General features: G+C 34.5%; 1 protein-coding gene across 1 annotated transcript in view; it reads left to right on the forward strand.

Moving 5' to 3' along the window:
* Positions 1–25,450, forward strand: part of WDPCP (WD repeat containing planar cell polarity effector) — a 254,644-nt gene that overhangs the window by 222,920 nt on the left and 6,274 nt on the right. The window contains exons 14-15 of the mRNA XM_060168956.1: positions 1,697–1,760; positions 14,090–14,176. Of these exons, the coding sequence (XP_060024939.1) occupies positions 1,697–1,760; positions 14,090–14,176 (151 nt within the window). The remainder of the gene's footprint in view (positions 1–1,696; positions 1,761–14,089; positions 14,177–25,450) is intronic.

The following is a 25,450-nucleotide window of genomic DNA, read 5'->3' on the forward strand; positions in this document are numbered from 1 at the left end:
AGATGAATTCTAAGAATTGAGAAAACAAAGAATGAATCTCCAAATGCAAGGAAAGAGAGGGTTTCAAGGAGGGGAAGTTAATAGGGTCAGATATGGCCAAAAGGGCACACAAGATAAGAACTTATCTTTAAGTCTGGATAATTTATTACTGCTAGAAAAGTTTCATTGGAGTGGCAACAAATGCAAGATGGCAGTGAATGTATGGAAGAGTAGTACAACTTGCTGATCCTCTGTCTTCTTCCTCATTACATCCCATTTCCACTGTATATATAATGAATCATTCAGCTTCCTGGAACAAAAATAAACACAATTTTCTTCTGATCTTCCATAGTTGAAAGGGATTCAAGCAAATACTGGAGATGCTAGTAAGTAGAGCCAGGGAGGAGATGTGATAACTGTAATCAAACACAGCATGGAAATTGTGAAGTGTTTCAGGTTCTGGACCTACCAGCTCATATGGAATAATCATAAGCCTTGTGTGTTTGAATTTTAATTATATTAGCTATTTCACTAATAAATGTATGTACTCTGTCAATAATAATTTATATTCTACATTTCTGACACGTTTTATTTGAAATCTATATTTTTTAAAAATAAATTATTTGTTTATTTTTGACTGCATTGGGTCTTCATTGTTGCATGAGGGCTTTTCTCTAGTTGTGGCACGCAGGGGCTACTCTTCATTGTAGTGTGCAGGCTTCTCATTGTGGTGGCTTCTCTTGTTGTGGCACATCATTATATTTTATACCATTTTATTTCACAACATAAAACAGAGAACAACTTGGTTATTTATGTTCTTGTTTCTTGAGTCAGAAAGACTGACAGTTATATTTAAGTCTCAACATTTAGACAAAATAAAGATGAACTTTCATTCCAAAATCCTGTGCAAATTGTACGTTCGTGACATGCTTTTCTCTCAGGATTTTAAAATGTCTAAAGAGGTAATTAATTTAAACTGAAGTTTGTTCTCATGTATTTTAGCCTAAAATTAAACTTTCACAAAGAAAATTCTCAGTTTTATCTCAAGGAAAGATAGGATAAAAGAGTAGAAAAGTGGTATCTTAAAAAAATACTTATCCGAAAAAGAGGGGATATTTGTATACATATGGCTGATTCACTTTGCTGTACATACAGCAGAAACTGACACGGCAGTGTAAAGCAACTATACTCCCAGAAAAAAAAATCTTAGAAACTATTTATTATTTTCATTTACAACAGAGGAGAACGTATTTTTTCCAAACTCACAAATATGAAAGTTTTGTAATAATGCAACATTTGACTTCTTAACTTTTACCTAAGAAACATAAAAGTATAATTATATGATTCATTGCTCTTATCCTGCTATATTCTCCATATCCCCATACTTTTCTCTTACATAACAAAACACAACAAAGTAAAATATAATGAGAAACATTATTTCCTAAGCTATCATTTCTCTACATTCAGCAGCACCTAATCTGGTTATGTTTATCTTTGAAAGTTGCACTGAACACCTCCACAGGGCTGTGTGCCTCAGCTCCTCCTAAGTACTATAAGAGTTCACATAGGGAAGATCCCAGAAGGCAAAGTCCCTCCTGTTTGAGAATATTTTTCGTATCAGAACAAAAACAGTAACACATAAGTAAATTAAACAAACTGATCTCTCCTCTTCTGTAGTTTTGTTCACAACATATAACATTTCTTTTCTACCTTATAGGTACCAGAGATTTGAAAAGGCATTTCTGTTAGCTGTTGACATTGGTGCTCGTGACCTGTTTATGGTGAGTCATTCCCAGAGATGATTTTGTGCCTTCAGTTCTAAGGCTGAGTAAGTTGTCAGCTTTTGTGACCATTAAAAAGGATTAGTGTCATTTGTGCCTTCGACACATGGTGGGAAAGTATTATTCCATCCTGGCTTGCAGCTCTGCCTTCATGAAACTGGTCAATAGCCATCTAGTCTCTTTTGACTTGTTGACATTTTCCTTGCCAGACCCAAAGGGTTTTTTAGTTTTCTAAGAATTTATAATTCTTGAACATTTCTCCTCATGTACGTTGATGTGAGGGGATGACACCTTTGTTATCTAACAAGCTTAAATGTCTTTCTAATCCATTCTCTAAAGAAGTACAGCTTCAGAAACCAGGACATAGGGCAAAACATGTCCCCTAGATCTTGAATGTGCTCAGTTTGTCCCTTCGATTTTAGTGAGAAGTAACATATTATGAATGTTCTCACTTGTATTTTTAAAGTATCCACAGTGCAAAGTGGATCCAAGAGGATATAAATTCAAATATGCTTTAGTCCTCCATTTATTAGCTACAGAACAGTAAAATCAACCAGTTTCTTACAGATCTTTGTGCTCTGTATCAGGTTCTTATTTTATAAGATCTTTCACCACAGCGTCCATTGAGATCAGATAAACAAAGGTGGGGTTCCTGGTTTTCCAGCATATTGTGCTCCACAGAGATTTCACTGTTGTCAATGAAACAACGAAGCAAAAGCTTCTTGAAAACAACAAAAACTTCTGGAAGGCTCTTTTACCTGAATTTTCTGCACAAATGAAGACATTTTGTAGTTTAAATTAAGCTTTGATGCTTTAGATGTTAATATGGGTTCATGACTTTGGAATGAATTTGTTATTTAAATTCTAATTTTGCATCATTCAGTTAAATTGTGCTTTCATTGATCATACTTCACATGTATGCGCCTTTTGTTGGTCATCTGTATTTTATTAGGTCATTGATCAGGCATATTAGTATATGAAGGGAACATTTTATTATTTTCACCAAAGTCTATGCATGCAGACATCACAGTGTCAGAAATTTAATTACAACACCTTTTAGATTTTCTGACCCCAATGACTTTCACTCTTTATCTCCACCTTCTCACCTCTGACACTACTCACAAGTAAAGGTAGATTTTCTTCATATTTCTTTATTTTTTTTATGTCTATAGTCCCAGTCTTTTTTCTAGCGAAGAAAAGAACTGAAGAGATGAGTATTTAAATATTTAGTGTCTGGTAAACTTTCTTTCTCAATGTATTATTATATTGCTCTGTAATTTTTGCTTCTTTGGCTATTAATAAATAATCATCAAAGCCATCTTATAAATTTTTTTCAAATCATATCTGTTTCAGCATTTAGTCTCAGTTAGGCAGTAACAATATAAAGAAAGTCTCCATGTTAGTTTAAAGCCAAATAGGCTTTCTGCTGATAGGCTAACCCTAACCCTAACCCATAAGGATATTTACTAGTAAAAGGTAAAAACCTAAAATAAGGGAATGAGAGAAATAGTTTTACTTTCCTTTTTATTTGTAAACGTGAACAATCAAAATGCTACATCCTTATTCGTCCTATGTAACTTTGCTTATTTATAGCCCAAGATTTGCCTTAAGGAAGCATTAAGAGCCTTAAGAGAGCATTAAGTCCTTAAACAAAGCTCCATTTAAGCTCATGATTCTACTATATACATTTGAAGCTCCATATTGAAATTGTCTAAAGAATTTATCATGTTTTCTAATAGATCACATATTAGTATTTAAATTATCATCTAGCCTATATACTGAGAAATATTACCTCTTTAAATTTAAAAGTTTTTAAAATAGGATTATTCCTACATGTAAATTATCGTCTCTCACCAAGATATCTCCTCCTTAAAGAATAAAAATATGACCACATTGAATGCAAAGGGGTCACCAAAAAAGCATAATGGTTAACCTGAGAATATTCTTTTTGCATTAGCATCTATCAGAGATAGATGGATAAAAGACATATAGCATGATATCAATAGGCCTTGAATATTAAAAAGTCAGTATGTGGGTACTGGACCTGAGGAAATGGGCCAGAAAGGACCTCTTTGTCTGCTTTACACTGTAGCCTAAGTGAACATCTTCTAAAATTAGGGTCAGCAACCTATGGCCTGCCAGCCAAATCTAGCCCCAAAATGGCTTTTTACAGTTTTAAATCGCTGAAAAAAATCAAAAGAAAAATAGTATCAAAACACTTTAAAATATATGATATTAAAAATACATGATAGTGAAATTCAAATTTCAGTGTCCATAAGTGAAATGTTACTGGAACACAGCCAAACTGATTTATGTAATGTGTATGACTGCTTTACTCTATGATGGTAGAGTTGAGTGGTTGCAAGAGACTATATAGCTTGTAAAGCCTAAAATATTTCTATCTGGTGTTTTACAAAAAAAGTTTGCAGACCCCTTGTCAAAAAAATCATAATTTGTAATTTCACTCCTCTATTTAAAACCCTTTAGCAGCTTCTCGTCACCTTTGGGATAAATTCTAACTCCTTAATATGGCAGCTAAGGTCCCTCCATTCTCATCTCTCTGCTTTCCAGCTACATCAGCTTTCTTTCAGTTCTAGGAAATGTACTCTACTCCTTATTATATCCAGACCATGTTAAAGAGTTTGGGTTTATCCTTACCCCAAATCAGCAAGGTGTAATGGGAAGGTGTAATGGTAGATACATGGAATTTGGGTCATAAGTTGTCTTCAAGATCAGTAACTTTTGAGTTTTTTAAAATGTATATAAATGACGATAATAATATAGTACCTACCCATAGGTTGGGTTTTTTAATTGAATAAAAGCATCTTTGAATTCTGTAGTGCTTTATAATTTTTAAGTTTCACACAGATGATTTCATGTAATCCTATAATAACCCTTTGTTTCCCTTCACTCCTATATCGTCCCTCCCTATTTCCCTCTCCCTACTGGTAACCACTAGTTTGTTCTCTATAAGTCTGCTTCTTTTTTATTATATTCACTAGTTTGTTGTATTTTTTAGATTCCACATATAAATGATATCATACAGAATTTGTCTTTCTCTGACTTATTTCACTTAGCATAATGTCCTCCAAGTCCATCCATATTGCTGCAAATGGCAAAGTTTCATTCTTATTTATGGCTGAGTAGTATTCCAAGGTATATATATAAGACACCTTCTTTATCCATTCAACTGTTGATGGAAACTTAGGTTGCTTCCATACCTTGGCAATTATAAATAATGCTGCTATGAACATTAAGGTGCATGTATCTTCTTTGACTTAGTGGTTTTGGGGTTTTTTTCGGATATATATCCAGGAGTGGAATTGCTGGTAGTTCTATTTTAAGTTTTTTGAGGAAACCCCATACTGTTTTTCACAGTGGCTGTACCAATTTATGTTTTCAACAACAGTGTATGATGGTTCCCTTTTCTCCACATCCTCACCAACATATGTTGTGGTCTTTTTGATGATAGCCATTCTGACGGGTGTGAGGTGGTATCTCATTGTGGTTTTGATTTGCATTTCCCTGATGATTAGTGATGTTGAGCATCTTTTCATGTGCCTGTTGGCCAACTGCATGTCCTCATTTGAAAAAACTGGCTATTCAGTTCTGCCCATTTTGTAATTAGGTTGTTTGTTTTTTTTGATGTTGAGTTGTATGAGCTTTTTATATATTATGAATATTAACCCCTTATTGGTCACATCATTTGCAAATATTTTCTCCCATTTAGTAGGTTGTCTTTTCACTTTTGTGGATGGTTTCGTTTGCTGTGCAAAAGCTTTTAAGTTTAATTAGGTCTCACTTGTTTATTTTTGCTTTTGTTTCCTTTCCTTTTAGGAGATGGATCCAAAAATATATTGCCATGATTTAAGTATTCTGCCTGTTGTCCTCTAGGAGTTTTATAGTATCTGGTCTCACATTTATGTCTTTAATCCATTTTGAGATTGTTTTTGAATCTTAATGGAGATACTGTATTGGAAGTACTTTGTAAACTAGGAAGTACTAAACAGATATTATGTGTCATTACTATTAAGAGAGAGCAACAGTTGTTTTTACATGCCAGTTGCAAGAAATAATGAAGACCTGAAATGGCCTGAATTACATGAATATAAAAGAGAAGATATTTTGTAAGCAAAATCTATATGATTCAGTAAGCCCTTAGATGAAAATGAACTATTTAGATTATGAGTAAATAATAATATAATAAAAACAATACCATAAAATATAAAGAACAAAGTAAAAAAAAAATCACTTGAAATTTTCTTATCCAGAAATGAACATCCTTTAAAATACCTCTGTAAGTGTACACACGTACTAAACTTTTTATTTATAACTAGTTTTTTTTCATTCATCAATGTTATAGTGACAGTTTTCCATAAAAATAAATATAGACCTATATCACTACTTTAATGGTTACATTGTATTCCATTTTATGGGTGGTACTGACATAAAAGCAGGCATATAGACCAGTGGAACAGAATAGAGAGCCTAGAAGTAAACCCATGAATATACCGTCGACTGCTCTTTGACAGGGGCACCAAGAACACACAATGGGGAGAGGATAGTCTCTTCAGTGAATGGTGGTGGGAAAACTGGATATCTACATGCAAAAGAATGGAACTGGGCCCACTCACAAAAATTACCTTATACCACTCACAAAAATTAACTCAAAATGGGTTAAAGACTTACATGTAATACCTGAAAGCACAAAACTCCTAGAAGAAAACATTGAGAAAAAGCCACTTGACATTGGTCTTGGCAGTAATTTCTTGGATAAGACACCAAAAGCAAAGGCAAAAAAAGCTAAAATAAATAAGTAGGACTACATCAAACCAAAAAGCTTCTGCCCAGCAAAGGAAACAAACAAGAAAAAGAAAAGGCAGTCTATGGAATGGGAGAAAATATTTGCAAATCATATATCTGATCTGGACTAAATATCCAAAATACGTAATGAACTCATATAACTCAATACCAAAATTCAAATAATGCAATTTAAAAATGTGCAAAGGACCTGAAGAGATATTTTTCCAAAGAAGACATACAAATGGCCAACAGATAACAGCAGTCGTCAGGGAAGCGCAAATCAAAACCACAGTGAGCTATCACCTCACACCTGTTAGGATGGCTTTTTTCAAAAAAGACATAAGATCAAAAAATGTTGGCAAGGATGTGGAGAAAAGGGAACCCTTGTACTGTTGGTGGGACTGTAAATTGATACAGCCATTATGGAAAACAATATGGAAGTTCCTCAAAAAATTAAAAATAGAACTACCATATGATCCAGTATTCCCACTTCTGGGTACATATCCAGAGGTAACAAAATCAATATCTTAAAGAGATATATGTACTCCCATGTCCACTGCAGCATTACTCACAAGAGCCAAAATCTGGAAGCAAGTTATATGTCCACTGACATGAGTGGATGAAGAAAATATAATACATAGAAAGATATATATATATATATATATACACACACACATACATATATATACACATATACACACACACAGACTATGGAATATTGTTCAGCCAAAATATGAAGGAAATCTTGCCATTTTCTATAACATGGATGAACCTGGAGGGCATTATGCTAGGTGAAATAAGCCAGATAGAGAAAGATAAATACTGTGTGGTATCAGTTATATCTGGAATCTTAAAAAGAAAAAAGCTGATTTCATAGAAATAAAGAGCAGAAGGGTAATTGCTAGAGGCTGGTTAGTATTCTTTGTGTACTGTTTTTAAAATCTTTTATTATCCCAAGGTCTTAAAAATATTCTCCTTTTTTAATCTTCTAAAAGTTTTATTATTTTAATGTTAACAATCAAACCTATGATCCACCTAGGTATGGCTCAAAGTTAATTTCTGTCACATATACACACACACACACATATATATATCCAGTTGACCTATGACTGTTTATTAACAAGACTGTCCTTTGCTTAGTGCTTTACATGGCCACCTTTGTCATAAATCAGGTTCCCATATATACGTTTAGGTCTGTATCCCTGTACCAAGACCAGTCTTAATTATTGTTCTTTTTAAGTATTTATATCCAGTAGAATAAGTCTTCCAACTTTGTTTAAATGTGTTGTTCTTATTCTAACTTCTTGTGATAGATGCTTAAATCATGGATTTTTTTAGGCTTTATTTTCCAACGTATGCATTCAAGGGGATAATTTCCATTCAAGCATAGCTTTGTGTTCTGACACTTTATGTCATATTCTTCATTATCATTCAGCTCAAAATAATTCTAACATTTCTGTTGTGAATTCTTCTTTGCCCATGGTTTCTTTAAATTTCAACTAATTTCAAACAACACACACACACACACACACCCCTTAACCTACTGTATTATGTCAACCCTTTGAAATTTGTTGAAACTTTCTTTATGGCTCATTATATGGGCAATAGTGAAGTTTCCATGTTCAATGAGAAGAATATGTACTCTGCAGTTTACAGTTGTTGGGTACAGTATTCTATATAAAATCAAGTTTGTTAGTCATGTTGTTCAATTCTTCTATATCTTCACTCAGACTGATGTATTAAAAATTTCCACTGTGATTGTGGTTCTGTTTGCCTTTTTTATTATTTTATTTGTTTTAAGGTTGTGTAGTTAGGTGCATGCCAGTTTAGAACTGTTATATTTTCTTGGTATATTGCACCTTTATCATTATAAAACATTCTTCTATTTTCTAGAAATGTTTGCCTTAAAACCTACTTCATATCTCAAAGTATACCTACACCAGCTTTATTTTGGTTTGTGTTTACTTATATCCTTCATATATCATAATCCATGTTTCCTTATATTTAAGTTGTATCTCTTGTAAGCAATATAGAGTTGGATATTTATAATCAACTCTCACAAGCTTTGTCTTTTAATTGGAATATTTAATTGAAGTATAACATAAATAATAGTACAACTGTTTCTTTTCTATGTCCGACTTATTCTATGTCCTTTAACCATCCTTGGCCTTCTTAGTATTAACTATATTCCATTCTTCTTTCATTAGCGTATTTTTTTCCTCGACTAATGTCTTTTTGGTAGGCCTTTTTGTTGTTGCTGTTGTTTGGGGGTCATTTACTCTTATCTCTTTCCTTTCTTAAATTGAACTTTGGACATAAGATATTTAAAATTTAGTGATAATTTGAGACTGCATATGATGTTATTTTTCTCCAGAAAGAATTTATTTTTGTTTCTGGCAAATAATTAGGGTAAAGGTTAAACAACATTTTAATCTATTCTGGAGTTGAGTTTATTTGAAGCTGAATTTCAGTCTGAGAGGTGGTTTATTTCCACTTTATACTTATCAAGAATGTAGCCCTTCAGGAGTCCCAGCTGAAAGCTCTGCCTCAGCAATCTCTGAAGTATAACTTTGTACTTTTAGCCCAGTACCTGAAACTCTACCTAAAGCTCTGTGCAGTTTCTCAACTTTTCAAACACTACTTTCTGCGCAGTTTCTCAGGCTCTTGGACACCAATTACAAATTGGCAAATGCTTTGAAAGCAAAAGCAGCACCAAATATCAGGCTTATACCTCTCTGGGCTTTGCTTCTGTCTAGGAACTTGGGTCTTTCAGATACTCACTGTCTTGGTAGGTCTCCAGTGTCTTCAAACAGAATTTCAGAAATTATTTTATCCAGCTGTTCTAGTCATTCTCAGTAAGAGTATTCTCTTTTATATCCTTATCTGGATAACTGGAATCAGAAGTTCTGCAGTATATTTTTGGAAGGTGAGTGAAGTGTTAAACTTGGCACTAGCTGCTTTCCAATTCTGTATAACTCCCTGCAGTGTGCTATTATGTTTGAACTATTAATCACTAAGAACCTTAAATGTGACAAATTCTACTTTTAAGCATAACATGTCATCAGTTTTATGCCCCAAATGGGTCAAATGAAATTTTATAAAATACTGCATACTAGGGTTTATCACTCAATTAAAGTAAAAGAACTAAAGAGAAGAACCTAATTTTTTCCTATTTTAACTCATTTTCAAGAAAGTAAAAAAAAAATTTACAGCTCTTCAAGTTCAAGAATTGTTTTAATCTTGTAGGATTAATAATGCAAGTCTCTCCTTTGATAACAGTAGGAGATATTTGTGATTATGCCTGCTTAAATTTATAGTCTGTCTTGCTTGAGGGCATGCAAGTGCTTTATGATTATCAGGAACAAAATCATTACAGCTCAAAAAATTAAAGAAGTTAACTTTTCTTAATCATCTGCAAAGTGCCAGGCATTATGCCAGAGGCTTTGCATGTTATCTTATTTAATTTTCATAATAATCCTAACCAACAGGATTATTATACCTATTTTATAGTTGACAAAACTGATAAGGAAAACTGAAAATCGTGATTCAAACTCAGATGTGTTTGACTCTAAACTCCAGGTCATTTCCAATTATACCAAACTGCTTATATAAACAAAAGATTTGGAAGTTCTCCAAAAGTTAGCAATTTGTGACTTGATAACTACCCATAACTAAGTCTAAGAAAGCTATTGTTTCCCTTTTATTTTTTATGAAAATGCACAAAGATTTCAGTAAGACTGCTTATTGTAAAATGACAATCTACGTGATAATCTGATCTTGCTTGAACGATTTACAGAACCCCAGCTTATTGGGGAGATGATTCATCCAAATTAAGTGCTCTTAAAGTTTGTCTGTAGTAAAAGGGAAGCGTCTGTTGTGTGCAGTGAATATGAAAAGGATCACAGAAAAGTAGCACCAATTGTTTATTTCCCTATTTTCTCATTCATGTCTCCAGGAAAGAACACTTTCACATGTTTAGGCATGATTTTCTTTCAGGTAGATGTGGTTTATGCTAGTCATCATATTGATAGATCTTCCAGAACCATGAATCTACTCTTTGAGAACCCATCTGCATCTTGGGAGACACAAAGAAGAGTTGTATCTTAGAGTGTCATGTGAACTGGACAGGTGTAACACTTTTTGTGTCCATCCCCAATCTCTTGTCCTTTAGAAAAGCATCAGCTTCTCATTGGTCCCTATAGTTCAAGGCTGTTTCTTACTAAAACCCAAACAAAGAGAAATCATGATGTAATTAATATTGGCTCAACTGTTTTAAAATATTACTGGTGAGGTAAGGGAAGGGGGAATCTTCCACTTCCAGCCAATGGAGACATTGGTTTTCAGACTTGCCCTCCTACTGTGAAACTGGACAAAATATATGAGACAACTGTATTTAGGCAGTGGACAATAAGGACAGCAGGACCATGATTCCTCAAAAAATGGAGAATACACAGATGAGTCCTGTATACAACTTCCAGAGCAGAGACCAGTGATATCACTCAGCTGAAGAGCCAGAGATAAGAGTTCAGAATTCAGGGATGATGAGGGGTCTAGAATTTGTGGGGCAGGATACCAGAAAGGGAGAATCTGTGTGAAGAGTGGGGACCCAGAAGTCTTCATGGTGGTTCCCTTTGGGTCCTTGATGGGAGAGTAGGCTGCAAGTAGACAAGGCCTATCAAAGAGCCTCTCCTGTGACAATGAGAGTGAATGGAGAGGCTGCAGAGTGCTGAGACATGCTTTAATTCTGGTTCAGCCAAAGTGAAGCAACCTCACTGAGCGTTTATGTGAAACCTCAGAAATGCCATGCTTTAAGAATAAGGACCACATACTAAGACTATTTACAAAACTGAAATAGATCTGCCTTTAAATATCATAAAACCAATTTGACAGGATCAAAAGAATCTACCGCATATTTACTGCCTTGCTAGTACAAAACTCAATATCCTTTAAAGAAGGACAATATAATCCAAACTCCCTGAAATGTGACATCCACAATGTCGAGCATAAACAATGTCACACATTACTAGGTGTGTGAAGAAGCAGGGAAATGTGATGTATTATGAAGAGAAAGAGAAGCTAATAGTAACAGACCCTGAGATGACCCAGATGTTGAAATGAGCAGACAAGCACTTTGGAGCAGCTATTATAAATATGTTCAAGGATTTTAAAAGAAAAGAAGAACATAATGACTGAATATATAGGGATTCTTAGCAGAGACATAGAAACTATTAAAAACCATGGGGGGAAGAATTCTAGAGATGAAAAATATGAAATCTGAAATCAAAAATTCTACTTAGAAAAATAATAGACACTGTATAATAAAGGATTAGTGACTTTGAGGATAGTTCAATAGAGATCATCTAATCTGAATAAAAGAAAGAAAAATATTGCAAAAAATGAACAAGAACTAACATGTGAGACAAAGTCAAGTGCTCTAAAATACATGTAATTGGTGGAAAACATCAGTCTACAGATCCAAGAAGCTCAGTGAACTCCAGATAGAAGAAAGCTTTACCCAGGCACACAACATCTTGGCACAGCATATCCAGACTATTGAAACCAATGATGAAGAGAAAAGTCTTTAAAATACCCAGAAAAAAAAAATTACATAAAATGATCAGCAACTAATAGGAATTATCGCTGACTTCTCATCAGAAGCAATGATACCAAAAGATAATGGAACAACACCTTTAATGTACTGAAAAAATCAAAACTCTCAACACAAAATTTTATATCTAGTGAAAATTACCATAAAATGAGAATGAAATAAAGACACTTTTGAATAAATGAAAGCTGAGACAACTCAGCACAAACAGACCTGCACCATAAGAAAAAGGATATTCTTCAGGCAGAACAAATATGATGCCAAATGTGGATATACATAAAAGAATAAAGAGCTCTGGAAATGGTAAACGTGGATTAATCATAAAAGTATTTTTTCCTCATGCCAAAATTTCTTTAAAAGATAACTGTTTAGAGGAAAAATACCAACAATACATTGTGGTGTTTATAACCTATGTAGATATGAAATGAATGACACTAACATCACAGGGGTTTGGGATAAATGAAATTATACTGCTGTAACGTTCGTACCTTTTACCTGAAGTGGTATAATATTAATTCTAAGTAGACTGTGACAGATTAAGATTGCGTATTGTAGTGCTGAAAGGATTTTCTTAAAAATTTAAACAGATATGCAACTTTAAAAAGTCAATAGAGGAAATTTAAAGATACATAAAAAATACTCAACCCAAAACAGGGGAGTACAGGAGAACAAACAGAAAACAAATAAGCAAGATGGTATACTTAAACCCAAACATTTATAATTACATTAAATTCAAATTAACTGCACACTACAATTAAAAAGCAGAGATTGAATTTTTTTTTTAGTCCAGGATGGTGTAACTGGATAAAAAGCAAGACCTAATTATATTCTGTGTATAAGAGAAACACTTCAGTTATTATGACACAATAAATTGAAATTAAAAAGATGTACCATGCAAACAGTAAGGTATCAGACAAATTAGACTTCAGGACAAAGGAAGTATTACTAGAGACAAAGAAGGACACTTGTGATAATGAAAGTTCAGCAGAAAGACATAATTCTAAATGTTTATGTACAAAATAACTGAGTTTCAAATATGTGAAGCAAAAGCTGACAGCAAAAAAGAGAAATAGACAAATGTAGTAATTCACAGAACTAGTAAAAAAAAAAAATCCATAAAGATTAGTGAACCTTTTAACCAACTTAATTAACCCTGACAGTTTTTGAATCCACATCCAACAACTTTAGAATGCACGTTCTTTTCAAATGTATGTGGAATATTCACTAAACATGGACTATCTGCTGGTCCATAAAATAAGGCACAATACACTTTAGTAGACTGAAATATGACACCAAAGGAATTAAATTACAAGTGAATAACATTCATATATCTACAGTTCCCAACTATTTGCATATTAAACAGCGCTTCTCTGAAAGTCTCATGGATCAAAGAAATCACAAGAGAAACTTGGAAATATTTTTAATTGAATTTTAATGAACATATCAAAATGTATGGGATGATTATACAGGCGTACCTCATTATATTGCGCCTCCACTTTATTGTGCTTTACAGATGCTGCATTGTTTACAAATTAAAAGTTTGTTGCAACCCTACCTCAGGCAAGTCTATCACACACACCATTTTTCCAACAGCCTTTGCTCATTTCATGGCTTTGTGTCACATTTTGGTAATTCTTGCAATGTTTCAAACTTTTTCATTATTATTATATTTGTTATGGTGATATGTGAACAGTAATTTTTGATGTTACTACCACAACTCACTGAAGATTCAGATGATGGTTAGCATTTTCTTTTTTAGCAGTAAAGCATTTTAAAATTAAGGTATGTACAATGTTTTTTAAGACCTAATGCTACTGCACACTCAATAGACTACAGTATGGTGTAAACATAAATTTTATATGCAGTAGGAAACCAAAACATTCTTGTGACTTGCTTTATTGTAATATTCACTTTATTGCAGTGGTCTGGAGCTGAACCCACAATATCTCCAGAGTATACCTGTAATCCATTATATAAAATGAGGCACCCTGACTCCATACTGATACAAGTAAGTACACAAATAAAGAAAGCCATTTAATAAATAGAAAAGGACTGATAAAATGAAAAAACAAATCACAATTTGGCAAACATCATAGTAATAGTTGAATAAGGCAACAGTCATTAATGAATGCTGTAACTGTGAGAGAAAGTTTCATGAGATACAGGATATTATTTACATAGTCTCAAAATATTTCCCCACAAAATATGTATTATTTACAAAAGGAAAAAGTTACTTTACAGTGGAGAAGGCTGGTAGACACCATGTTAATCAAATGATCAAAATGGAGCAAATAAAAATAATTTGCTACCTTATATATTGTTATAAGAACACAACAGCCCTTCTGTGGCTTTCCTGCAAAAAAAAGTGCAAAATCTGGATCTAATCATGAGGAAATACCAATTGAACCCAAATTAAGGGACATTCTAATAACTAGCCTATACTCTTCAAAAATTCCAAGTTCACATCAGTGAAAAGACTGAAGAACTATTTTATACTAAATAAGGAGACTAAAGATACATACCAACTAAATCTATCAAGAAACGGATCTGTGTGCTGTGAATTGTTACTGGAACAATTGGTGAAATTTCAGTGATTAAGTGGGAGTAATGTTATCTATGTTAATTTCATGATTTGATTATGGTTATGTAGGAGAATATCCAAATTTATAGGAAATAAATGTATTCAAGAGTGTGTTGGCAACTTAGTCTCCAATAATTCAGAAAAAAAAGATCTTTGTACTGTACTTGAAACTTTTCTAAACTGAGAATATTTTAAATTTTCACTATTGTCACAGCTCTAGACATTGTTTCTCTAAGTAGAAGCTGTGTGGTTTTGAAGTCTATTTTTGTTGGTCACAGAAATACTTTTAATTCTGTGTCTTTGGGACCTTATTCTGCTTTTCAAAATTCAAGTGACCTCTCCAACTTAATTATTACTGTGGCATAAAAGACAGTCATTTACTACCCAAGATTGATTCTCTGGCCCCATATGGATGGCATGAGGATGACTGTGCCTTCTGAACTTTATCATGTTGACATCCCTAATTACCTTGGCCATTGGCACAGGACCAGTTGGAATGTCAAGTGTGTGCTGTTTGATAATGCTATAAAAAGACCTATAGCTGCTGCTCTCCAGCCATCTGTGCCTTCCCTTGGCATGATACTATTGCGTAGTTTGTCTTCCGTTGGCATTATTTCTATAGCGTGGCTTACATCTGCCGCTCCTAGGCACTTAATTGGTGATCAAGTTGACATAAAATAGCTTCTTTGGCACTGTTTTTATTTAGAAGAGTTTTATACCTGTAAACTTCTGAAGCAAGAATTGACATTTACTATATACATTATAATTATATACAATATTATGAATATAGAATTTTCTGACCTCTATTGACTCAAACCTATCTTGGAATTCCAAGTTCAAATTTTTCCAGTCAGAAGTCTCTACTCTGAAGAATTAATCTATAAATGAAATGTACCTCTTCTGTTTTAAGACACTGGATTGAGTGTATACATCAACTTCTCCCTCCTGTGCCACATCTCTATAAATGATGGAACATATGTGTGTGTGGTTAAAATTTATAACTGGAATTCAAATCAAGAATACATAAGAGACCGGAAGCTGTGAGGAATCCACTGAAAACTGTAAAACACACAAAATAAGATTGAAAAAAGAAAGCAGAAACCTAAATGTCCAGATAAGATGGCTCCCAAAGTTGAAAGAAGCACCAAAAGTTCTCCATGCCCTGGGAAAGGGGATACTAGGAATCAGAAAAATGTTCCTGGGATAGCAAGGGTGAATAATCAGGTTGTAGCAAGGTGGGTGAGTGGAGAAGTCAAAGTAAGTAAATACTGATAAACCCCAGGTATTGTTAGAAAAATAAGGTGATGTGAGTATGTTAAGAATTTAAGAATATTCACCAGAAAAATACGAAGAGTGATTTTATGAACTGAATTGGGTCCCCCTGTCTTTCCAAATTGATATGTTGAAGCTGTAACCCCTAATGTGACTGTATTTGGAAGTGAGGCCTTTAAAAATACAGTTAAGGTTAAGTGAGGTCGTGGAGGTGGAGCCCTAATCCAATATGACAGGTGTATTTGTAAGAAGAGGAAGAGACAACAGGGATGCATGTGCACAGAGGCAAATCCAGCAAGAAGGTGGTCACCTGCAAGCCAATGAGAGAGGCCTCAGGAGAAACCAAACCTGTCAGCAGCTTCGTCTTGAACTTCCAGCCTCCTGAACTGTGAGAAAATAGTATTTCTCTTGTTTAATGTGCCCAGCCTTTGGTATTTTCTTATGGCAGCCCTAACAGACCAATACAAATGGCGTAACTTTAGAATCAGTAAATAAAAACACAAAAAAGAAGACTTGATAAATTATTACAGAACAAATAGGAAATAATCAAAAGGAAATAAATAAGGGTGTGGCAAATAGAAAGTAAAAAATAAGCTGGCAAGAATGTCTAAGCATCAGTAATTATAATGTCAATGAATTAAATTCACCTACTGAAAATCAGAGACCACAAAATTGGATTTTTAAATATCCAGGTACGTGCTGCATATATAAAACACTCCAAATCCAAAATAACATGGTTCAAATGGAAAAATATATATAATAAATGCTTCCAAAACCAACTGTCAGAAGAAAATATCTGAAGACAAAAGTATTAAAAGGGAAAAAGAAGGTGAGGTACTTTTAAAGCATGTGCTCAAATTTTTGATACTCTTTTTTTTTTTTTTTTTAATTTATTTTTGGCTGTGTTGGGTCTTCGTTTCTGTGCGAGGGCTTTCTGTAGTTGTGGCAAGCGGGGGCCACTCACTATTGCAGTCTCTCGTTGCGGAGCACAGGCTCCAGACGCGCAGGCTCAGTAGTTGTGGCTCACGGGCCCAGCCGCTCTGCAGCATGTGGGATCCTCCCAGACCATGACTCAAACCGGTGTCCCCTGCATTGGCAGGCAGATTCTCAACCACTGTGCCACCAGGGAAGCCCCAGATACTCCTCTTTTCGAAAGGTGGTGCCTTATCCTCTCATCCCCTTGAATGTGATCTGGACGTAGTAACTAACTTCAGCTATGAAGTGTGACTTCTGAAACTAGGTAATAAAATGTGTTGTGGCTTCCTTTTTGCCCCCTTCTCTCTGATCACTTGCTCTGGGGGAAACTAGCTGCCATGTCATGAGGACATTCAAGCAGCCCTATGGAGAGGCCTATGCAGTGAGATACAGATGCGTCTGATAAATGGCTGGTAAGGAACTGCATTTGCCAGCCATCTGAATGAGCCATCTAGAAGCAGGGCCTTCATACACAACCTTTCAGATGACTGCTCCTCTGGGCAACATCTTGACTGCAACCTCATGAGAGACCCTGAGTCCAAATTGCCCAGTTAAGTCTTCTTGGATTCCTGACCCTCAGAAATTATGGTATAATTGATGTTTATTGTTTTAAGCTACTAACTTTGGGGGTAATTTGTTGTGCAGCAATTGATAACTAATAGAGATCCTTTATAATAACATAGTTGATAATCATAGAAATAATCCATCAAATAGAGATAGCACTATTCATTTAACTACAGAGCTCCAAAATATATTCTTAAAAAAAACCTTCAAGGAAAAGTTGAAAAATCCACAAAGTGCAGGATGTTAGCACACCCTTCTCTGAAAACCATACACTGAGAAGGAAAAAGACAGTAAGGATATTAAGGATTTTAATAACATAATTAGAAAACTTGACCTAATGAAGATGTTTAATAAACATATTATTAAACATATTAAAGAATGCATATTAATAAAGTCATTTTAAATAATCATATCTAAGCCACCAAGGAAATATCAACATATTCCACATATTTCTACCACAGAACTCATATTCAGTGACTTCTGTGCAGTAAAAGTAAAAATTAACTACAAAAAGATCACCCCAGGACTTCCCTGGTGGCGCAGTGGTTAAGAATCCACCTGCCAGGGCTTCCCTGGTGGCGCAGTGGTTGAGAGTCCGCCTGCCGATGCAGGGGACACAGGTTTGTGCCCTGGTCCGGGAAGATCCCACATGCTGCGGAGCGACTGGGCCTGTGAGCCATGGCCGCTGAGCCTGCGCGTCCGGAGCCTGCGCTCCTCAATGGGAGAGGCCACAGCAGTGAGAGGCCTGTGTACCGCAAAAAAAAAAAAAGAAAAGAATCCACCTGCAAGTGCAGGGGACACGGGTTGGAGGCCTGGTCCGGGAAGATCCCACATGCCACAGAGCAACTAAGCCTGTGCACCACAACTACTGGGCCTGCACTCTAGAGCCCACAAGTCACAGCTACTGAGCCCACGTGCCTAGAGCCCATGCTCCACAACAAGAGAAGCCACTGCAATGAGAAGCCTGTGCACCACAACAAAGAGTAGCCCCCGTTCACCACAACTAGAGAAGGCCCATGCACAGCAGTGAAGACCCAACGCAGCCAAAAATAAATAAATAAAATTTTTAAAAAAAGATCACCCTGATAAAAAATAACATGTGCCCCCAAATTTAACAACATACTTATTAATAACTCTTTGGCTAAAAGTGATCTCAAAGTGGAAATTATAACTTAATGGCAATGAAAATATTACATATCAAGGTCTGTGGCTTGCAGCCAAAGCAGTAATACTCAGAAGAAATTTCATAGCCTTAAATTCATTATTTTTTTTAAAAGATTGAAAATAAATGACCTGTGCTTTCATCTCAAGAGAACAAAGACAAATAAATCCAAAGAATGTAGAGAAATGAAATTAATGAAGATAAAAGAATTAAATTTTTTAAAGTAGAATTTCTCAATAAAATCAAAGCCATTTTCTAGAAAAGACCTGTAAGATAATAGTTTAGAAAAATATCATCAAGGCATAGAAAAAGAAGACAAACACACACACACACAAACTAGGATTGAAAAGGACATAATTACGGCAAAGGAAATTTGTTTTTAAAGAGAAGGATACTATTAATTTTGTTTTGAATTTATTTTTATCATGGATAAAAAACGGAATAAAATAATGAACTGCCATATACCAATCACCTAACTTCAACAAGTACCTATACATGACCAAGCAGTTTTCGTTTATATTTCCAACCACCCTACATCCCATTTTGGATTATTTTGAAGCAACGTATTATTTTACTTTAAATGCTTCATTATATATCTCTGAAAGAGAAGTTTTGTTGTTTTTTTTAAAGAAACATCATCACAATACTATTATTAAATCTAAAGAAATTCCTCTTAGTTTCTTATTTTATTTATTTATTGGCTGCATCAGGTCTTAGGTGCAGCATGTGGGATCTTTTGTTGCGGTACACAGGCTTCTCTCTAGTTGTGGCACGCAGGCTTAGTAGTTGTGGCTCACGGGCTCCAGAGTGAGTGGGCTCTGTAGTTGTGGTGTGCGAGCTCCAGAGTGCGTCGGCTTTCTCGTTGCAGCACGCAGGCTCTCTAGTTGCGGCGCGCAGGCTTAGCTGCCCTGTGGCATGTGGGATCCTAGTTCCCCAACCAGGGATGTAACCAGCATCCACTGCATTGCAGGGCAGATTCTTAACCACTGGACCACCAGGGAAGTCTCTCCCCTTAATATCATCAAATAATCCAATTGATGTTCAGATTTCTCTGTTATCTCCAGAAGTATTTATTTTAAAAAATCTAGAAGTTGTATCTCAGGATCAACCAGGTCCAACGTTACATTTGGTTGATGTGCCTCAGTGGTTTAAAGTCTATTTTTTTTCTTTTTTGTATTTATTTAAAATTTTATTTATTTATTTATTTATTTATTTTTTGGCTGTGTTGGGTCTTTGTTACTGCACGTGGGCTTTCTCCAGTTGCAGTGAGCTGGGGCTACTCTTCGTTGTGGTGGGCGGGTTTCTCGTTGCGGTGGCTTCTCTTGTTGCGGAACACGGGCTCTAGGCCCACAGGCTTCACTAGTTGTGGCACATGGGCTTAGTTGCTCCACCGCATGTGGGATCTTCCCGGACCAGGGATTGAACCCATGTACCCTGCCCTAGAAGGCGGATTCTTAACCACTGTGCCACCAGTAAAGTCCCTCAGTGGTTTATTTTAATCTGACTTCCGGCTTTCTCTCTTTTCCCCACTTGTTTTGCAGTTTTGCTGTTGAATAAACTGAACCATTTGCCCTATAGAGTTTCTCATATTTTGACATGTGCCAACCTCATATCTTTGGAGTGCTTATTAATATGTTCCTCTGTCTCCTGTGTTTCCTGTGAACCATTAGTTCATTTGGGTCTGTTTCAAGTGACCATTTTTTCTCCTGGTTAGGGTCACATCTTCTTAGTCCTTCCTCACCAAAAGTGAGGTCGTCACTTTTGGTTTTATCCTTCATTTATAGTATATATATAAATATATATACACACTATATATATATATATATATATAAAACTAAAGATGCATATATATTCATCTATATCCCTGTTTTTAAATAAAACTTCTGTTTTAGTGTTTTAGTAGCATATTAAAACATTGTTTGGCAACTTGATGGTTTTTTGGTTTTTTTTAATTTTATTGAAGCATAGTTGGTTTACAATGTTGTGTTAATTTCTACTGTACAGCAAAGTGATTCAGTTATACATATATTCTTATTCATATTCTTTTCCATTATGGTTTATCACAAGATATTGAATATAGTTCCCTGTGCTATACAGTAGGACCTTGTTCTTTATCCATCCTATATATAATAGTTTGAATCTGCTAATCTCACACTCTCAATCCTTTCCTCCCCCCACCCCTTGGCAACCACAGTTCTGTTCTCTATGTCTGTAAGTCTGTTTCATAGATTTGTTCTTTTGTGTCATATTTTAGATTCCACATAAAGTGGTATCATATGGTATTTGTCTCTCTCTCTCTGACTTACTTCATTTAGTTTGATAATCTCCAGATCCATCCATGTTGCTGCAAATGGCATTATTTCATTGTTTTTCATGGCTGAGTAATATTCCATTGTGTGTGTGTGTGTGTGTGTGTGTGTGTGTGTAAATATATATATACACATACACGTACGTATACACGTATCACATCTTCTTTACCCATTCATCTATCGATGGACATTTGGATTATGTCCATATCTTGACTATTGTAAATAGTGCTGCTATGAACATAGGGGGTGCATGTATATTTCCTAATTATAGTTTTGTCTGGGTATATGCCCAGGAGTGGGATTGCTGGATCATATGGTACCTCAATTTTTAGTTTTTTAAGGAACCTCCATACTGTTCTCCATAGTGGCTGTATCAATTTACATTCCTACCAACAGTGTAAGAGGGTTCCCTTTTCTCCCCATCCTCTCCATCATTTATGATTTGTAGACTTTTTAATTATGGCCATTCTGACTGGTGTGAGGTAGTACCTCATTGCAGTTTCGATTTGCATTTCTCTGATAATCAGCAATGATGAGCATCTTTTCATGTGCCTGTTGGCCATGTGCCTGTTGGCCATGTGCCTGTTGGCCATGTGCCTGTTGGTCTTCCTTAGAGAAATGTTTATGTCTTCTGCCCATTTTTTGATTGGGTTGTTTGCTTTTTCGTTATTGTGTTGTATGCACTGTTTATATATTTTGGAAATTAAGCCCTTGTCGGTTGCATCATTTGCAAATATCTTCTCCCAGTCTGTAGGTTGTCTTTTTGTTTTGTTTATGGTTTCCTTTGCTGTGCAAAAGCTTAGAAGTTTGATTAGGTCCCATTTGTTTATTTTTGCTTTTATTTCTATTGCCTTGGGAGACTGACCTAAGTAAACACTGGCGTGATTTATGTAAGAGAATGTTGTGCCTGTGTTCTCTTCTAGGAGTTTTATGGTGTCATGTCTTATATTTAAGTTTTTAAGCCACTTTGAACTTACTTTTTTGTATAGTGTGAGGGTGTGTTCTAACTTCATTGATTTACATGTAGCTGTCCAACTTTCCCAGAACTACTTGCTGAAGAGACTGTGTCTTCCCATTTGTATATTCTTGCCTCCTTTCTTGAAGATTAATTGAACATAGGTGTGTGGGTCTATTTCTGGGCTCTCTATTCTGTTCCATTGATCCATATGTCTGTTTTTGTGCCAGTATCACACTGTTTTGATTACTCTAGCTTTGTAGTATTGTCTGAAGTCTGGGAGGGTTATTTTTCCTCAGGATTGCTTTGGCAATTCTGGGTCTTTTATGTTTCCATATAAATTTGAGGATTATTTGTTCTAGTTCTGTGATAAACGTCATGGGTAATTTGATAGGGATTGCATTAAATCTGTAGATTGCTTTGGGTAGAATAGTCATTTTAACAATTTTAATTCTTCCAATCTTAGAGCATGGCATATCTTTCCATTTCTTTAAATCATCTTCAATTTCCTTTACTAATGTTTTGTAGTTCTCAGCATATAAGTAAGTCTTCCACCTCCTTGGTGAGGTTTATTCCTAAGTTGTTTTTTTTTTAGATGTGATTTTAAAAGGGATTGTTTATTTACATTCTGTTCTGATATTTCATTGTTAGTGTAAAGAAACTCTACTGATTTCTGTATGTTAATCTTGTATCCTGCTACCTTGCTGAATTCATTTATCAGTAGTTTTGTGAGTCTTTAGGGTTTTCTATATATAGTAACTTAATTTTGTTATAATATCCTGGGAATAACTCTGATCATTCTATATAGCAGTATATAAAATGATCAGAAGAATTTTAAAAAGTATGATAATATATACAACAGTGCAATAAACATGAAAACTTAGTTAACATGAATAAAATGAAAAACTTGAATTGATTAAAATAGATGAATTTAAATAAACCAGTAGCTCCAAGGACAAAATTCAAACAAGCCAAAAATATAACTCCTAAAAAAAGCAGTAGGTTTTATTTATGAATTAAAAACTTAAAAACTTATTCTAACATGAAAATAAGTGTCATTCCAAGTAAATTCTCCATTTGGTAACAAAATCTAAATTCTTTACATATATTTTCACATTTAAAATAATTATTCATTGTTCTTATATAAAAAAGATTATTTATGTAGATACTTATGTAGACATTAAGAACTGATTACTAAAATTTATATTAATATTAATGTAACTTATGAGATAAATTATTTCATAGACTTCCTTATCTTGAAAGTTACTTTTCCCTCAAATCTACAAATATGATATTTCTAAAATATTAACACATTATCAGAAATATTTTATTCCTAATTCTTAAAACTTCTTATTAACCAGATTTGTCCTATGAAAAGAAATGCTATTTTGAATAAGTACAAAGAGAAGTGTATCAACATTTTACTTTACTTGAAATAAAGCAGCATGAAATTAAATGTTCTGAAAGCAGTTTTGGACAAGACTTAAAGCTGCAAAGCTTGTAGTTAATGAATTTACAATTTATATTATCAACTGATTTGAACTAAGTAAAATATTATAGCAGGGAGGGCCAGAACATGGTAGTCTTAAATGTGTAGAAGCTGTTGCATGTCTTTGTAAGTGCTTCTGTTATCTCATACAAACCTATCAATCCCCAGAAGCCTAACAAAAATTAGAAAAGGTTATAACAACATCAGTACATTATAATAGTTAAACTTATCTGTCAGTGACTAGTCCAAAGTATGATTTCAAGATGAAAATCTACTCAGGATTTTTTTTTAGCTTTGAATAGTTTTTTTTTTTTTTTGGTTTTGCTGCACGGCTTGCACAATCTTAGTTCCCCAACCAGGGACTGATTCCGGGCCCTCAGCAGTGAAAGCATCGAGTCCTAACACTGGACCACCAGGGACTCCTTAGCTTTAAATGCTTTTTGTTGTAAATCTGCATATTCATTATAGTAGTACATTAAATACCACCTGTGAAAGGTAATGAGCTCCCAGGAATAACAAGTCTTTTATTCCAGATCTTAGATGATACAGAGAGAATATGTGTCAATTTTTAAACATGGATCATAGCCAAAGACTCTCAGTGTTTGTCATCTTTTGTTCAGTGGAAGCCAATTTCACTTAATAGTGCTAAAAGATGTTACTAATATAAGTCAGTTTGGCAAACAGTAAATTAAAAATTGTCACTGAGAATGACAGAAACTAAATAGTTCATTCTTCTGAATATTTTTCTGAAAACTTGCTTCCACATTAGTAACACTTTTATAATAAAACCATTCATAACTAGGTAATCCTGATTGGGTGGCAGTAAAGGTTGGGATTTATCAATATGACACTTTTCAGATCTATTGTCATCTATGTTATCCCTTTAGACCCATTACATGCCATTTTAATCTTATACAATAAGTCTCCAAAAAGAGACCAAAGAAACAAAAAAGGACTGTACAACTTACAATGTCTCCTTGTGCCATGTGCCTCCGAGACACGTGATTCTAAACATCTAAGTATGGTATGGTAACACAGTTCACTAGTATGTGAAAACCTTGATGGATGGGCATCAGGGGGTAGATACATGTTTTATGGGGCCTGAAACTTACACTTCTGAAGAAAAATAATTTAATTGACCTAGAGAATATTATGCTTAGTAAAATAAGTCATAGAAAGACAAATACTGTATATTATCACTTAGATATGGAATATAAAAAATAAATATATATAACAAAACAGGATAAGACTCACAGATATAGAAAACAAACTAATGGTACCAGTGGGGAGACAGAAGGGTGGGAGGGTCAAGATAGGGGTATAGGATTAAGATATACAAACCTCTATGTATAAAAAAGATAAGCAACAAGGATATACTGTACAGCACAGGGAAATATAGCCATTACTTTATAATAACTTTAAATGGAGTATAATCTATAAAAATACTGAATCACTATGCTGTACACCTGAAAATATTATAATATTGTAAATCCACTATACTTCAATTTAAAAAAGAAAGTTAAAAAAAATAATTTAACATTTCAAGTACAAAAGTAGGTACTGGGAAGGATATGTACAAATAAGAGGCAGAGAAGCTTATGCTTTATAAACTTTGTAGTAAATTTACCTCTGCATCTGGCACGTAGTAAACACTCCATAATTATTTGTGGAATAATTTTTTATTAATAAGTATTAATTAAATTTAAAGTCAAGATGAGAAGGGCATGACTTTCCCAGTAGTGGTCTCTTGCAGTGTATTTAATATAATATCATTTAACAGTACCTTAGCCTTAGTCTCAACCAGCTTTACTGCATGTCCTGTATTCTTGTATGTGCTGTCCTAATCAAGTAAAAGACATGAAAACGAAATACAAAGCCAAGTGGCTTTTACTTTCTTGACTTATTTAGAATATGACCATTTCCCAGGGGTATATGAACATATTTAACTGTATATATCCAACATTTAAACTAAATT

This window comes from Lagenorhynchus albirostris, chromosome 13 (genome assembly GCF_949774975.1).
Source record: "Lagenorhynchus albirostris chromosome 13, mLagAlb1.1, whole genome shotgun sequence".
Classification (NCBI taxonomy): Eukaryota; Metazoa; Chordata; class Mammalia; order Artiodactyla; family Delphinidae; genus Lagenorhynchus; species Lagenorhynchus albirostris.